General features: G+C 40.3%; 1 protein-coding gene across 2 annotated transcripts in view; it reads right to left on the bottom strand.

Annotated features, from left to right (window-relative positions):
* LOC138166099 (uricase) overlaps window positions 1-18,165 on the bottom strand; it is a 124,134-nt gene that overhangs the window by 21,319 nt on the left and 84,650 nt on the right. For both annotated transcript variants that reach the window (XM_069094525.1, XM_069094526.1), the window contains 3 exons: window positions 8,011-8,229; window positions 5,638-5,754; window positions 5,247-5,325 (listed from right to left, as the gene is read on the bottom strand). In XM_069094525.1, the coding sequence (XP_068950626.1) occupies window positions 5,247-5,325; window positions 5,638-5,754; window positions 8,011-8,229 (415 nt within the window). The remainder of the gene's footprint in view (window positions 1-5,246; window positions 5,326-5,637; window positions 5,755-8,010; window positions 8,230-18,165) is intronic.

Below are 18,165 nucleotides of genomic sequence, written 5' to 3'. Positions count from 1 at the left end.
TTCATCCTTCAGTGAGATGCCACTAAAGAGATAAATGTGGCTATGGGGGGGGGGGATTTCCTAATGCTTACTGGCATTCAGTCCCAAATCCCATCCTATGGGACTATTAAGCTGTAAGAGTGCCTGGTCTTTATATAATCTGGAAGAACAAGAAAAGTTATTTCTATTTGTGTTTTCTGTTTGTATCTGTCTGCTCTGTGTCTGTGTAAAAATCTCTGAGTCTGCCACCTTGTAAGATTCAAAATGCAGCCAGCCAGAAAAGAAAAAACTGTACCTGGGCTAGAAAGATTGATGGTCTCTTAAAGAACAGTTGTTGGCAAAAACAAAAACAAAATCTCTCTCTCTCTCTCTCTCTCTCTCTTGGACTCTGGCCAAGTTCTGGAGGTGGAAAGACAGACAGAAAAAGAGGAAGGGTAAACTTCTCCCCTAAGATTTATCTAAGAGATAAAGGGGTCACTTCATTGATCAAAGAGAGGCAGATTTAAAAACTACACTTTGGAATAACACTAGCACTTAACCCTTTCCTGGGTCACAGAAAGAGAACTGTGCAATATCATTGGGAATATAGATCCAGGTAATTGAATTTATTTTGGTTACTATTTGGCACTAAGATAAATTAGGAAATGCATAGATCTGAAAAAGAGATGCCTCAGAGATGAAACTTTGAGCTCCCCAATATGGGGAAGAGGGGACTAGGCACCACTGAATCTTTTCCAGAGTCCCATTTGCCTTGATTGGAAGGTTCAAAGTCCTCATTTCCAAAGAAGTTTTTAAAGAAGTGAACACCTGAGTGAAGTTTACTTGAACAAAAGGTCAAAAAAACCTCTACTTTTTACATATCTAGGGCTTATCACAGTATCTGGCACATGGCAGTCACTTAATAAATGTTTATTGACTGATGGAAAGTACTATATAAATATTACATATCCTCACTCGAACATTTAATCTTATTTTGCCTTACATTAATATCTTTCTATAGTGTCCCCTCAGTGTGATTTTAAGGAAGATAATTTTCAGATTGGGGATAACAGATGGCTTGGAATCAGAGAATCTTCAAATTGGAAGAGATCCCAGAGATCACCTTTTACAACTCCCAGTTGAAACATGAATTCCCTTTATCACACTCCAGATACATGGTCTGTCCAACCTCCACTTAAAGAACTCCATTAATGAAGAACTTGTTATCTTTCCTCCTAAACCCTCTTCCTTTCAAACTTCCCATCTCTCTAGTCACTCACATATGTAACCTGGAGTCATCCTCAGCTCCCACTGTCAGGCACTGCCTAGATCCAATCACTTACCAAGTCTTGTTGCATCTGTCTTCACAACATCTCTTACATCTGTCCCCTTCTCCCCACTCATATGACCACCACCCCAGTTCAGACACCTCTCCAGAGCTATTGTAAAAGTCTTCTGGCTGTTCTTTCTGCCTCAAGTCTCTCCTCTCTCTAATCCATTCTTCACACAACTATCAAAGTGATATTCTAAAAGCATGTGTCTGATTCTATCATTTCCCTGATCAAGAAATTCTAAATCAATCATGATAAAATACAAACTACTCTTGTTGCTGTTCAGTCATGTCTGACTCTTCATGACCCCATTTTGGGGGTTTTCTTGGTAAAGATACTAGAGCGATTTGTTGTTTCCTTCTCCAGCTCATTTTACAGATGAGGAAACGGAAGCAAACAGGGTGAAGTGACTTGCCCAGGGTCACATGACTAGTAAGTCTCTAAGACTGGGTTTGAACTCAGGAAGGTAAGTCTTCCTGATTCTAAGCCTAGGGCTCTCTCCACTGCTCCACCTAGATGTCCATCATATTCTATCTGACATTTAAAGTCCTTCCCAACCTGGCTCTATCCTACCTTTCAGCATTATTATACATTACTCCCCCTTCTGCACTCTAAATTCAATCGAATTAGTCTTTTTGCTGTTCCTCACATCCTATCTCCCATCTCCTCACTCAGAATATATTATATCCTCACTTCCACATCATAGAATCCTTTGTTTAAATAATGATGATGATGATAATTATTAGGGGAAATAATTGTTATTATCATTATTATTATAATTAACATTTAGATAATGTTTTTTAAGGTTTGAAAAGCACTTTACAAATATCAAACCATATTATCCTCCAAAACTCAGTTCAAATGTCACCTCCTATATATGGCCTTTTTAATCTCCACTAGTTGCTGGTGCTTTCTTCCCCTACCAAAAAAATTATTTTGTATTTACTTTTACTATATTTTTACTCTGTATTTCATGTCTATTTATGGGTGTCTATGCTGTCTTCCTTCTTTGTAAAGTCCCAGAGGGCAGGGTCTGTTTTATTTTGTTTTTGAATCTCCACCACTGGTCTAGACCCTGGCATATAGCAGGTACTTAATAAATGTTTATTAATGGATTGGTGCTGATCCTGCTCCCTACCATTATCTCTTCTTCAGGTCAGACAACCCCAGTTCTTTCCACCAAACCTTATGGAGAATTATTTCAGTTTTCTACAGTATCCCAGATAAATTCCAGCTTGTCCATGTGCTTCCTAAAATATGTTGCCCAGAGCTCAACCCAATACACCAGATTTGGTCTGGCCTAGAGTGGAGTAGAGGAGAATTCTTTCTCTCTCTGTCTCTGTCTCTCTGTCTCTTACACACACACACACACACACACACACACACACACACACACACACACACACACACACAAAATGTATGTATGTGGGTCTTTCTCTCTGTCTTTCTCACACACACAATGTATTTATAGAATATAAACAATATATCAATATAACAATACCTCTCCCTCTCTGTCTTCTCTCTCTCTCTCTCTCTCTCTCTCTCTCTCTCTCTCTCTCTCTCTCTCACACACACACACACACACACACACACACACACACACACACACACACGCTTGAGATCATGTATGGCCCTCTAGATCCTCAAGGGCAGCCCTTTGACTGGATCCAAACTTCACAGAACAAATCCCCTTAATAAAAGGATTTGTTCTGTAAAACTTGGACTCTGTCAGAAGGCCACACCCAAGGACTTAAAGGGCCCTATATGACCTTGAGGCCAAAGGCTCCCCAACCCTGTCTATATTCTAGTACTCTCTTAATGAAGAAATCTAAGAAGCTTTCTGTGCCATGCTACTAACTCATACTGTGGTGGAATCCCACCCAAATCCTCAGGGCTTAATCTTCCTCCCACACTACTTTCCAGAAAAATGAAGCAAAAAGTGACTCCTTTCCATGTCTGGTGAACCCAACCAAGGAAGACAAAGAACTGCCATTGTCTTTTTTAGTAGAAGTTGACCTTTGTGGTCTGCCCCACTCCCAACCCCACTTGAGTTCTGACCACAACTTCAACGATGTCTTTCAGCCTCTTGGGATGAAGTGGGGAATTGCTAAGAATTCTATCAATTACTGTAATTTGATTTCAAATGATCAGAATTCTGATGAGGAAGGACTTCCCCCTTCTACTAAGGCAGATGCTTCAAGCTGATAAATAAATAAAGAGGGTTTAAAATCATCAGAAAGAATATTTCTGTGATTTTCTCTAAGAAACATCCTCAGCAGAGTGTTACGTTATCATGAGACCACAAACCATGGAGAGGTCTTTTTAACCCAACCTAGCCAATAATTACTGAACACCTCTCAGGTACCTGGCTTCTCTAACTGTTGGCCAGATCTGAAGAAGGCATCAGCTGTTTTCTACCACTTAGCACAGCAAGTGAGAAATATAAAAGGGTGGCTGAGATGCCCAAGATTTTCAAGGACACATAGCCTGCTAATGCGAAAGACTAACAGTTTGCAAAATTGTTTACTAATATTTGTCTTCCTTCTTATCAGTTATAATGAGGTCCAGGTTGTTGTAATTAATCATTTTCTGTATTTAACTTGCAAATTTGGGGATAAACAGCAGGAATTATGCAATTATCCTTGTTGCTGTTTAACTGAATTTAATTTAATATCAATGGCTGGGTGGCAGAGCATATGGAGAGAGTTAAGAAGGGGGCAGGTGATAAAAGGCTTTAAATGCCCAAAAGAGTTCATATTTGACCCTACAAGTAATAGGAGACCAGTGGGGTTTATTGGGTAAGGTTGTGACGGGACTTTGGGACCTGTACTTTGGCAACTGCGTGGGCGATAAATTGGCAAAGGGAGAGATGATGAGGCAGGGAAACATCAGAGGCTATGAAAATTAACGATGTGACGGGTAATAAAGACCTAGAGTAGGGTGGAGGCTGGGTGAGTAAAGAGAAGGTAACCTATATGAGAGGTGTTATGGAGATAGAAGTGACTTATCAAGAAGTGGCCTCAGAGCAGGAAGTCTTAAGTCCCACCCCTCATACATCCTGGCTATGTGGTCGTGGCCAAGTTGCTTAAGCTTCTAGTGCTCTAGGTGACTCACTAAGAGTATCAACTTGCATTGATAGAGAGAATTTCCCTGAGAGTTACTTATATCAATGAAATCACAAGTCCAATCCCTATCCCTACACCCTATATACATACATATGTGTGTATTTTATAGATAAGTAGATCAGACAATTTTTGAGTATATATGCATATATGTGAAGATTATAGCTTCCTCAAATATATCGACTTGCTCATATCCATGGTTTCCATGTCCAAGAAACACCATCCTAGAACTCTCACCACATGGAAACCTAGAAGGCAATGGAGCTTTCCCGGGATCTCTTGTCTTTACAATTTACTGCCCAAAGAGTTCTAATTTTCTGAAAGCCTTAGCCAAAATGAAGATAATTCAAGGGACAATACTTTAAAACCTTCCATTCTTTTCTCTGCTGCTGGCTTCATAGAGCCACAGCTGTCTTTGGGGAGGAGACAGGTTTCTTCTGCTAGGAACCAGAAAGAAAGGACTAAGAAAAGTAGCCAAGAGGCAAATTTAGGATTTCTATAAACAAATAGAATTCTGAATAATTAGAGCTATCTAAAAGTAGAATGATGGGTTCTTATTCACTGGAGATGTGCCATAGAAGGCTAAAAGACTATTCATTGAATATGTCCTAATGGGGGATCTGTTTTAGATTGAGATTGGGCCAGATGGTTTCTAAGTCCTCTCCCAACACTGAAATTCTGGAATTCTGTGAGATGAGTACTCCTTTAATAGAATGGCAAGCTAGAGTGCAAGTTTCCATCTCAAGCCAAGGTTTTCTGCATTCTCCATGCCTGGTCCCAGTTAAGGAACAGCTACCACAATATCAAGGAGATGGATAGACAAGTCCTTCCTTACCATTTCGGCTCTGCTCAGCTTCACAGAAGTGTGTTCCAGTGGGAGTGTTGATAAATGCATGAACATGCTCCACTCCATTCTGAAAATGAAAAAAACATCCAGTAAATTTTTAGCATCGATCCACATGTATTTTCTAAGTGTCAGACACGACACTGAGCACAGTTCCCATCTTCAAGGAGCTCACAGTCTATCAAGCAAAAAAATCATACAGACAATATACATGTAAATATGTACAAAATAAATAAATAAAAAGAAGAAATGCAAAGTGATAATCACTGGCAGCCAGAAGGACTAGCAACGGCCTTGGGGAGCAGGTGATGAATGAGCTGAGCCTGGACAGCAAAGGTAGTTTTAGATGCATAAACTGGGAAATATAACTTATTGAGCTGACCTTTTCCAAACGCTTCCAGGGGACCTGTTCAATATAGACTTTGGCTTGAGTAACGTGGTTGAATGAAGAAAGGAAGTGCTCACAAATATCCATGGCAAATCTCTCTATGGTTTTGATCTGCAAAGAGAAGCAAAACACTAGATGACATGAATACCTGGTCCTGGATACACAGTAGCAACAACAACCATAAAAAAAGAGTTGCTGCCATTACAGTCTACATTGATGATCTACAGCTTTCTTGGAGTCATGCAAACAGAGGCTTGGAAGGGTCTTTAGAAGGAGAGTGAACTCATTGTCATAATAACCCATAGGAATTAGCATGGTGGTACAGTGAAAAGTATTGTTTACTCTGGAGCCATCAGACCTGGGTTCAAATCCCACTTTTGTCATTTTCTACATGACAATCATGAGCAAGTCAATCTCCCTGAACCTTAGGCTCTTTCTTTTTTTGCACTTTTTTTTTTTGGAGGGGGGAAGGCAGGGCAATTGGGGTTAAGTGACTTGCCCAAGATCACACAGCTAGTAAGTGTGTCAAGTGTCTGAGGCCAGATTTGAACTCAGATCCTCCTGACTCTAGGGCCAGTGCTCTATTTACTGTGCCACCTAGCTGTCCCCCTTAGGCTCTTTCTTTGTAAAACAAAGTGAAGCTCATAATAACAAAAAAAAAATTTAGTTTTAAAAAATGCCCCCTGGGTGTAAGGGGTGAAAATAAATTATCATTTCTTTTTTTTTTTTTAAGCAATCGGAGTTAAGTAACTTGCTCAAGGTTACATGATCAGTTATTTCTGGGTGTGGTGCTAAGTATATGAACCCGGATTTGAACCCCAGGTCATCCCGACACTGGAACCGGTGCTCTTACTCGCTGAGCCACCTGGCCGCCCCTAATAAATTATCATTTCAGTTGTGTCTGATTCCTCCTTTGGGGCTTTCTTGGCAGAGATACTGGAGTAGTTGCCATTTGCTTATCTAACTCATTTTACAGATGAGGAAACTGAGGCAAACAAGGTTAAGTGACTTATCCAGAGTCACACAGCTACTGTGTCTAAGGCTACTAGTTTGAACTCATGAAGATGAGTCTTCCTGATTCCAACCCCAGTACTCTATCCATCTAGCTGCTCCCTAGTTAGTAAGTAAAATTCAAACTCGGGTCTTTGCAACTTGAAGCCCCTGTCTTCTATGCCTCATTGCTATTAACATGCAAATCATGAATATTTGAGTCCTGAATATTTCCCGACAGTCCCATAAGGTACAAATACTGTTGTTCTCTTTTTACAGAGAAGGAAATGGAGGCTCGGTGAGATGAAGAGAATTGTCCCATGAACAAACAGCTCATTAGTAGAACTGCCTGGTCTGTCCCTTGTGTCCTACCTCGATCTCTGGGGCTTCTTTGGGTATCTTGTAATTGGGCCTCAGCCTTCTCCACCAGAGCCCACAGTCTTTGGAGCTGCCAAGAATGCTTAATAAACCATCTTTAACAGATGAGAATCTGTCCTATTTTTAAAATAAGATTTCTCCCTTGACATTCTGTAACATCCCCTCAGAAACCCATTCTGAGAGAGAAAGTGTGGAGATAGATGAGCAGGAAAACAACTCCAAATACATGTCCTTCTGGGGACAAGTGTGCTCTTCAAGTACTGCTAACTCATGTTTTGTGGGACGATCTGCAGCTTAACTACAGAACACTTTCCACCAAACAACCCTGTCAGGTACACAGGAGACTGGCGCTCAGAGAGGTTGTCAATTACCCAGGTGGGACATTGCCTGAGATGCAGCACCTGGTCTTCCCCTTCCAAATTCGGATCTCTTTCCATTGCACCCCCCACCGTTCATCTAGCACTGAGCATGGTTGCTTACAGTTTATGGGTAATAAATGGCAGTGAGAGATGGGAGAGCTTGACCATTAGAAGAAAGAATTGGAGGACTGAAGGAGAGTACCTTAGCATTCTTTTAGTCTGAAGGAAAGAGATAGATGAGGAGATGGTAATGGCCTTCAGAAAATACAGAATGTCGGAAATCATAAGAGAATTCGAAGGGATTCTTGACAGAGCTACTTGGAGGGCTTACTTAGAAAAAAAAAGAGAGACAGAGAGAGAGGAATGAAGGAGGGAAGGAAGGAAGGAAGGAAGGAAGGAAGGAAGGAAGGAAGGAAGGAAGGAAGGAAGGAAGGAAGGGAGGAAGGAAGGGAGGAAGGGAGGAAGGGAAGGAGGGAGGGGAGGAAAGAAAGGAAGGGAGGGAGATTTTAGGCCAGAACAGGGAAAGAAGGAAATCCTTTGAGATTTATTCAGGACACTAAATGCTAAAAAGTCATGAGAACTCCAAGTGAGCAAACAAACAAGATGGAATATCCCCAAAACACAAAGCAGATTCACTTACTCCTTTGAATTTTGCCAGAACATGAACAGTGTTCTTGATAGTGTCTGTGGGGATGATGTCAGAGTTGTCTCCAAAGAGATAATCTTTCTTGGTCCTCAAAGTAAGTTCGACCGATGCTGCCACTTCCTTAATGGTGTGGTATTTGCCATCACGTTGGATGTGGAGAACTTTGACCATATCCTTTCCATATCCAGTGTGTACAAATTCCACATCCTTGTTCTACAATAAAAACAAATTCATTTCAATTTCCTTAGATGATTGACACTTCAGGTAGCCAGACAGTACCTAAATCATACCAGGCTTCAATTCTTAGTTGAGTTCTGGTTTTTTATCCCATCTTTGGCATGGCACCTGGCACACAGTAGGTTTTTATTAGATGCTTGTTAATTATCTATGAGGGTTTGTCCATGACAGATTCTCATACAATTAATGATAAAAGTAAAATTCAAGATGTCTATGAAAGTATTATGCATAGAAATTAGTTAGGAATAAGGTCAATTTCTGATTTCACTGCTATAGAAAACTCCTTGGTGAGAATATCCCCTCTACCAATGAAGGGTAGCAGTTGCTCTACAATTTAGAGTTTTAGAGAATGGCCTAGAGCACTAGGAAGTTAAATGACTTGCCCAGGGTCACAAAGCCAGTAGGTTTCATCGGCAAAACTTGAATACAAATTGTCTTGACTCCATGTCTTAGACTCAGTTTACTCTCATTCAGTGAAGAAAAGTCTCAAAAAATGGATTAATATTATATTAGCTTACATGCAAGGAGAGAAGTCTTTTTTTCCTATTTTTGTTTTCAAGAATATAATATTGGATAATAATTAGATAATGAGGTGAACAAATAGCCCTTTTATATACAGAGGTGGCTTAGAGGAAGTCTCCATTGACATCTAATGCAGGTATAACCAGGTCACTCCCCAAATCAATAAGCTGCATTGGCTCCCTATTATTCTATAATCAAATATCTACTCTTCTGTTTGATTTTTAAAGCTTTTCACAACCTGATTCCACCTACCTTTGTAGTCCCATTGTATATTAATCTCTTTGGCACAGTTTATGGTCTAGCCCAACTAACCTTCTTACTCTTTCTCAGACATGGTGCTTTCCATTGCATTGCAGCGTCCATTCCAGGTAGTCATTCTTACCTCTTCTCCACCTTAAAGAATTCCTCACTTCCTTCAAAATTCAGTTCAAGTACTTTCTTCTACATGAAGTCTATCCTGCTTCCCTCTAATTACTCATGTGGGGCAGGGGATAAAATACTGCACCCAGAGTCTGGAAAACTTAAGTTCAAATCCAATCCTACCTACATCTGCCTTGGTTTCCTCAACTGCAAAATGAGAATATTAGCACCTACCTTACAGAGTAGTGAGAAACAAATGAGATAATATGTGTAAAATGCTTAACATTATACCTAGCACATAGTAGGTACTTGTTTCCTTTTATTCTCTAAATTACCATGTATGTTGTTTTGCCTTTATTCTGTATATACTTTCATCTCCCTTCACTTCCCAACTGACTTCCTTCCTGGACATCATCATCATTGCCCCCAGTAACTCATCATCCTGCATAATCACATCAGGTCTGAAACTCACATCTCCTCAGTACCTTCCTTCACCTGGGAGCCCTCCCTCTCCCTGATTGGAGAGAGTAGAAGACAGCTAGTGGAGAGTTCCTTTCAGATCTTCTATTTAAGGAGGGGCCCCAGGGCAGCCATCTCAATATTTTCCAATACTTCTTTTCATGTGCAGCCTTTCCCCTTTTAGACTATAAACTCCTTGAGGGCAGAGACTGTCATTTGCCTTTATTTGTATCCACACTGCTTAGCATAGTGCCTGGAACATAATAGATCCTTCATAAATGTTTATTCATTTTCTGACTGCATATATGTGTGTGTATGTATGTATGTATGTATGTATGTATGTACATATATATACCATTCCTGGGCATTAATTTCATATTTATCCTCCATTTTGTTTCTGTTTAATCATTTTTCAGTCATGTCTGACTCTTGATGACCCCATTTGGGGTTTTCTTGGCAAAGATATTGGAGTAGTTTGCCATTTCCTTCTCCAGCTCATTTTACAGATGAGGAAACTGAGGCAAACAGAGTTAACTGACTTGTCCAGGATCACAGAGCCAGTAAGTGTCTGAGGCCAGATTTTAACTCAGGACAATGAATTTTCCCAACTCCAATCTTGGCACTTTATCCTATGCACCACCTAGCTGCCCACATCCTTCATTTGCTTCTCTCTGCCACCTGTTGTGCTCCTCCTACCCCAATAGAATGTAAATTCCTTGAGGGCAGGGACTGTCTCCCTTTTAATCCCCAGTGCTTAGTAGATGTTTAATAAATTATTTTTGTTTGGTTGATCAAACACTAGCACAATGGCTTTACCTCTGTCTCCCCAAGGACCAAGTTTTATTTCTGTAGCCATGTCTGTGAACACAAAGGAATGAAGCACCAGAAATTGAAGTAAAAAGGGACAGGAAGGAATCTCTAGACTCTTCAAAACAGAACCCAGACTGAAGAAAAGCTCCCTGCAGAAAGGAGACATTTTTCTTATGGATATTTAATATAGATGATGGATTTTTATTTCTCCAGTTTGAAAAGGAGGTGAGTGGGTGATATCTTATCTTCAGGCCAATTGAAGAATTATTAAACCATTTGTTAGGTGAAACAGGTTGTGTCTGTAAGTTTTACAGCAAAACTGGTCTGGTCATACTTTAGAATAATAGATTTAGAGTTGGAAATGACTTTGGAAGTTATCTGGTCCAATCCACTCGTTTTACTGGTGAGGAAACTGAGTCACAGAGAGGAAAAACAACACCCAAGTTCCCACAGCCAGTGAGTAACAGAGCCAAGGTTCCAACTTAGGTCGACTGTTTCCAAATTCATGACTTTCCCCATTATCTCAGGCTGGAGACCTTTGGTCACACTGGCTTTCCTCGGTCTGTCAACCAACAATCAGCAAAGACCACAATGCATTGGCTGGTCTGGTTGAGCAACCAGGTTTGTGTGAGTGTGTGTGTGTGTGTGTGTGTGTGCGTGCGCGCACGTATATGTTTATATGTATTTGTATATATGTTTATGTCTATACGCACATAGAGATCTGATTAACTAGATATAAATGTGTATGTATGTATCTATCATAACAACCACAGAATTTCTATTACACGTCATGTCTACCTTTGCTGCCCATAGGGTGCCCGCTCCTTGAGAACAGGAAGTGGTTAATTTGTTGTCCTTGTAACCCCAGCACCATCTCTGATAATCACTCAAAAGATTTCAGACTGATGATCCACACTGTGAGGTAGTGAAAAAGATATTCATTTGCATGGATAGACATCCATAGAGCTCATCCATCAATCAGTTCATAGATCTCAGGTCAATTAATAGCAACAACAAGAAAAGTAATAGCTAGCATTTATAAGATTTGCAAAGCATTTTACATGTGTTAACTAATTGGGTACTCACAACAACCCTGTGAGACAGGTGCTATTTATTATTTCCATTTTATAGATAAGGAAACTGAGGCAGAGAGAAGTTGAATGTCTTGCTCAGGGTCACAGTGCTTGAGATTGAAACGCAGGTCTTTCTGCCTCTGAGTCTTGTACTGTATCCACTGGACTACCTAACTGTCTATGATTAACTAAACAATCAATAAATATTATGAAATAACTACTTTTTGCCAAACACTGTGTGTCCTGCTACCAGCATGGGGAAAGCCAGTGTGAAGAAGAGAACGGTAAAAATAAAAGTCAGTCTGGTGGGATTGTAGTGATTATGAAGGGCTGAGATGTGTAATAAAGCTAAGATAGGGAAGCCTGTGAAGGACTCTCAATTCAGAAGCATATATATTTGATCCTTGAAGTAATGAGATAGAGTTTATTGAGTAGCAAAACACCCATGCTTTAGGAAAATCCCTTCATCAGTCATGTCAAGATTCATTGGAATGGGGAGAGACTTGAGGTAGAGTTCAATGGAAAGGTCACTGCAATAGTCCAGTCAAGAAATGATCAGGGACTGAACCAAGGTTAGGACTGTATGGAATGCAGAGAAGAGGACTGCATATGAAAAATGTTGTGAAGAGAGAACAATGTTGCAAATTATTAGATAGGATGGCAAGAGGGAGTAAGGAGTAGAGAACGGCACCAAGATGGCGATTCTAGGTGACAGGGAATGTGATGATGTCCTTGACAGATGTAAGGAAGCTCGTGAGAGGAGGGAAGCGGAGATAAAAAATAAGTTGTTTTGCACATTTTAAGTCTGAGCTGGACTTCGTTGGAGCTCAGGACAGAGATGCAGACAAAATAGATACCTCTAGGAGTCATCAGCATAGAAATGATCCTCAAACTCATGTAAACTGATGCAAACAGACAAGAAACTGGGTCTAAAATGGATCAGAGAGAGGGGAGCATGCTGGGTATCTTTGGGGATTTTCATGGTGCTTTTAAGGACCCCAGACTTCTTGAGACAAAGATCCAGCTTTTTTTTTTTTTAGCACCACTGTTCTTCCAGTGATGTATGGCAATGAGTCATCGGATACCGCAGTGTCCAAAGAACCAAAGGCAAGTATCACACAAAGGTCAATGGAGAACTGGTTGGTGGGTGTGAGCAGGCTTCAGCCCATTAAAATGAGGAATTACAGAGGACAACCCGTTCAAAAGATGAAACCACCAGAGAAATGTACAGTCAGGAAAAGAAAAGATGGGCTAATGATGCAGCAACAGCTAGGCATGATCAAGGGACAAAGTTTCCTCTACTGGCATTCAGGTGATTGTAAGAAGAGCTAGAGGCAGTCCCCTGGCATGGAGGTGGTTTGGGGAAGATGTGGACAAGAGTTGCCCAGGAAAAGCAGGCATGGATAGGAAGAGTCTGCATCACAGGAGACAGGACAGACAGGGACCCATCAAAGTGACAAAGTATAAAATCTTCATCATTGACTTAGGAAGATGATACAATTGCACAGATAACCCAAATAAAAGGAACACTGGATCTGGAATCAGGAGAGATTTGAGGTGGAATTCCAACTCTGCAAGGTATTTTAAAATCTCGGGGCCTCAGCATCCTCCATATAATGAGGTCAATACTCACACAACATGAGGTTGTCATGAGGAAAGAAAGCATTTCAACAAATTTCATCAAATTATGTGGCCATTTTCCTCCTTTCTCCCCAAAACCATTTTCCCTCAATTTTTCTTAGGCTTTCAGAAAAACAAACCCAACCAAGCTATATTTATTAATATCAGGGAAAAAAATTAAAAACTGAGTACTGACTGAAAAATTTCTCCTTCAGTTTATATGTGGGGGGTGGGAGTGGGGGAGGGAATAGAGAGCTAGTCTTTTTTGGTTTTTGAGGCAATCGGAATTAAGTGACTTGCCCAGGGTCGCACAGTTAATAAGTGTCTGAGGCCAGATGAGAATTAGTCTTGAAGTAAGCAAGAGAAGCATTCCTGTTCTTCTTTTAACTCATAGTGGCTGGACAACCTTGGACAAGTCATTTAACCTTTATTCATCTAGCAGTTGCCTATGCCAAGGAAATCACAGACCTGGTCCCCATCCCTCTTCCTATAACACAGTAGAGATACTGCATTAGTATTATTTCATCCCCAAAGACATAGACTGCAAAGCTAGAATGCATCATTGACTTAGCTCCAAGCTTATGTTTCTCATGAAAAATAAACCCCACATTTACCTCCATTGGTCCTTGTGGTCCATATGTCCTGTCTTCCCTATAGGGAAACAACAGGGCTTTATGTTACTCGTGGGCTCAACATGATTCTGATCAAGTTTAAAACCTTCATCGAATTCTCCACCAGCAGCTGCACCAGTTATGGAGCTGTTTGGAGAAGATGGAAATGGTTTCTGTGGAAGCACCACACCATTTCTTCCTCTTTCTGGCTGGCTTCCTTTTGCTCAGGCTCTGACGGATTTGTTTTTGTTGTTTGTTTCGTTTGTTATGTTAGACACTCTGCAGCGTCTACTCCCCCGTCAGCTGCCAGAGGGAAATACCTCAATCTTCATATTTGGTTTTGCATTTTTTCTGATATTAATAAATGTGGTTTGTTTGGGATTTGTTTTTCTGAAAGCCTGAGGAAAATCGAGGGAAAATTGTTTGGGGAGATAGGGGGAAAACTGCCACACATTTTGATGAAATCCAGGGAGTGGAATTGCAGTTCAATCTAAAAAGACAATATCTTTCCCCCTCACTCATCCCTATCTCTCAGCAACAATATGAAAGTACGCACTTAGAAAGCCAGCTAAAAAACACCTAGGGGAGAATTCTGGGCTCTGTCTTCAGGATGCTTCATACCTGCGTAAATAGCCCTACAATGACGGCAGAAGGTATCCAAGAGCAAACTGCATTGAGAATTAGGAAACCAGTTTGCTTTTTCTGATTCTTTCGTTAATTTCTGAAGGGTCTGCTGAGTGCTTACCTCAGAGTTCTATTCCCTAACATGGGAGATAAATATAGTAGCTAGCATTTAAGCCTTTGCCAAGTACTTTCCAAATATTATCTCATTATATCTTTACAACCACCCTTCAGGGTAGGTGGTCCTATTATCTCCTTTTTACAATTGTGGAAATTGAGGTAGACAGAGGTCAAGTGATTTACCCAGAGTCTGGCTAAATTTGAACATTGGTTTTTCCTGACTCCAGACCCAGGGCTCTATCCACTGTGCTACCTAGATACCTCTAAATAACATGTAAGTATACATTCCAGCTGCAGTGAGCAGAAAATGAAAATATTTAGCATACCTGAGAAGCAAGGAGCTTTGGAAAGATTGGTCCCTGGTTCAGATGCCATTCCTACTATTTATGGCTGCAGGATCATGGACCAGTACCTTCATTTTGCAAGGCCTAGGTTTCTTTACCTGTAGAAGGAGGGGCTTGGGCTACAGGAGTACAGAGGCCTCTTTCAGATCTAAACCAATATCCTAAGTTATTGCTTCAATGAGTTTTAATATAAGTAGCAATCATATTAATGAAACCAAGAACAATAATGATAGGTCAAAAAGCTGTGGTCAAGAAGGCAGTTGGATTTCCTGATTTGCCCCAAATCTACTGCCTTTGGTCAACAAAGATTTGAATACCCCCAAATCATACAATATGAGCATTGCCTTAACCCCCCTGGGAAAGGGGAACTACCCTGAGTTATTACATGTGCAGACATGAGGCCATAAAGGGATTTTGCCTAACAAATGTTTCATGAGCAGGATAACAGCACATCTTCATTAATTACAGCAGGGAGAAAGAATGGCCTGTTACATATTGAATAGTGAACTTTTAAATAGCAGGAGCTTCAGGTACTCAATTATTACCATTTCTCTTTTCATGTTACCCAGGGAGAGGAAATCATAAAGAAACACCGACTGGAATGCTGATTTGTCTGTTAGTCTTCGCCACACTAGTAATGGTATCAGGGAATGGAGATGCACCAAAAAAGTCAAATTCTTGGCCTCAACCACTAGTATGAAAGCTTTAAACCTATCACGCTCAGTTCCATGGGTCATCCTTGGATAAATCATTGGACCTCTATGAGCCTTTGTTAAACATGAAGGAATAAGAGCAGAGTTAGAAACCTGGGTTCAAATCTCAGTTGTGACATTTACTTGCTATGGGACCACAGGCAAAATATAGTACTTTACTTCTCTGAATCTCAGTTTCTTCATCTGTGAAGTGGGCATGATAATAATGCCTATATACTATCAATCAACTTCACAGGATTGTTCTGAGGACCAAATGTTTGTAAAGTATTTTGGAAATGTCCAGCACTAGATAAATATAAGCTATTATCTTTGATAATAGAAGACTAAGTCAGGGGTTCTTAACCTTTTTAGAGCTATGAACTCATTTTGGGAGTCTGATGAAGCCTATGGACCCCTTCTTAGCACAGGGTTTTTCAATACATGAGATAAAATGCAAAGGATTTTGAAGGAAGTCAATTATATTGAAATATAGTTACCAAAATATTTTGAAAAGTAGTTTAAGGTTAAGAATACTGACTCTAGATGAATTCTAAATTTCTTTCCAGCTTAATTCAATTCTAAGATCTAGGTTGTTTTCTTGGTTTTTTTTTTTTTTTTTTTTTTTTGCCTTTTGGAGGGCAATTGGGGTTAAGTAACTTGCCCAAAGTTACATGGCTAGTATTTTTGTGTGGGTGTTAAATGTCTTGAGGCCAGAATCAAACTCGGGTTCTCCTGACTCTGGAGCCGGCTCACTGCGCCACCTAGCTGCCCCTAGGTTGTTTTCTTAGGATGGATTTGGTTAAAACAAATACTGAACACTTCATTCCCAATTAATTTGGGGGTTAAAACATGATTGCAATCAATGAACACAGGGAAAAGAAGCACTCTGTACCCAGTACTGAAAAGGGGAAGATAATAACTAGCACTCATGCTATGAAACACACTTTAAAGTTAACAAAGCATTTTACAAATTTACAAATATTTTACAAATTTTACAAAATTTACAAGTATTATCTCATTAGATCCTCTCAGTAACCCAGGGAGATAGGGCCTATTATTATTATTCCTATTTTACAGATAAGGAAACTGAGGCAGAAAGAGGTGAAGTGACTTGTCACCCTGCTAGGAAGTGTCTGAGGCTGGGTTTGAACTCAGGTCTTTCTGACTCCAGATCCAGCACTCTGTGCACTATGCTACCCACCCGCACACACACACATAGCAACTTCTAAGGAAATGTCCTGCATGGCATGAGTCTTACTCTGATCTTCCTAATAAGAACAGCTCTGATTTCAATAGTGTTTTAAAGTTTACTGAACACTTTCTCACAACAACTTTGTGAAATAAGTAGTACAAGTATTAGCATCCCCATGTAACTCTCATGTAGGAGATGGAGAAGTACTACATTTTCCAGAAATGACTGGATCAGTGCTCAAATGCTCTTGTAAGGGAACAAAATCATGTATTCAAGGCAAAGCTGTTCATTGGGAAGGGGGACTTCTGGGGTTGACAGAGGATAGCAGTAAGATGGAGAATGGATGGATATCTCTGCAAGGGATGGTTGTGACTGTGAGCTGTGAGAAGCAATGAAGACAAGCGAGCTAGGCACTGCATGGAGACCATGACCCAAAGAGATAGGCTTCAGATACTAGAACAGTTTGCAAGTTGGGGTGGCAAGGCTGTCTAAACTGCATTCTCTTAAACCAATTCACTCCATATTCAGAGACAAAGAGGGAAAAAAGAAATGGAAATAAACAAAAAGATTAAATATTCTGTTGTTAATAGCATAATCGAAGGCAAATTTGAATCTATGACTGATTTCTTTAATCACCGAATCCCTCTTCCACCCTGCCATAGCAACACTGTAGTTTCTTAATTACTGTTGTAGACTGACATTAAATTCTACTTGGCCACAGAGGGCAGAAGTAGAAGGAATTAATGCAAGTTGTAGAGAGTCATATTTGGGTTGAATGGAAAGGAAAATTCCCAATAATCAGTCAAAACAGCTACTTTGGGAAGCATGGGTTCTATATCCCAGTCTTCAGGTTGCTCTTTGTGCTTTGTTCTCAAAGAGGACCATGACATCAGGAAGATGATGCCATGACTTGCAAGTGAACTGAATTTAAGTGAGGGAGTTTCTGTGTAAAGTCACCAGCCTCACTATCTCCTTCAGAGACATCTAGGTGCAGTCACCTGATATAGATCAAGATAACTGGAGATGGCCCTGGAGGCAATAAAACCTTGGCCTTTCTAAGCTAAGGTCTTTCTGAGTTCTCACTTTGATTGAGGCAACACACATTCAGTGACTAAGGTTCTTTAAGAATGAATCAACCGATGGCCCCTTTAATCTAAAAAAAAAATTTTTAAATCAAACTGGGAGAAGACCAACAGAATTTCTGACCAAAAGAGAAGCAATTGTTATTTACATTCACTCTGAGCCATCAGGACTCAAAAAATAACCATTAAGTGGTGGTTGGACAGGGATCTATTATTGTCCAATCAAGGAGAGCCAGAGTGAATTGGCTTTAAGGCATGGTCTTTAAGAAAGAAATGTAGTCAGTAAACCCCAAGATATCAGGATAGGTTTCAGTCATCAAAATCTACCTTGCTTTGGGCAGAGCACCCTCAGGTAAGGGCATGATACACTATGTGGAGAGGAGAGGAGAGGAGAGGAGAGGAGAGG

This window comes from Petaurus breviceps, unplaced genomic scaffold (genome assembly GCF_028583685.1).
Source record: "Petaurus breviceps papuanus isolate PSGF00001 unplaced genomic scaffold, PetGlider_PUasm1.0 220, whole genome shotgun sequence".
Classification (NCBI taxonomy): Eukaryota; Metazoa; Chordata; class Mammalia; order Diprotodontia; family Petauridae; genus Petaurus; species Petaurus breviceps.
The sequence above is the reverse complement of the archived record's forward strand: the minus strand, read 5'-3'. Positions and strand labels throughout refer to the sequence as shown.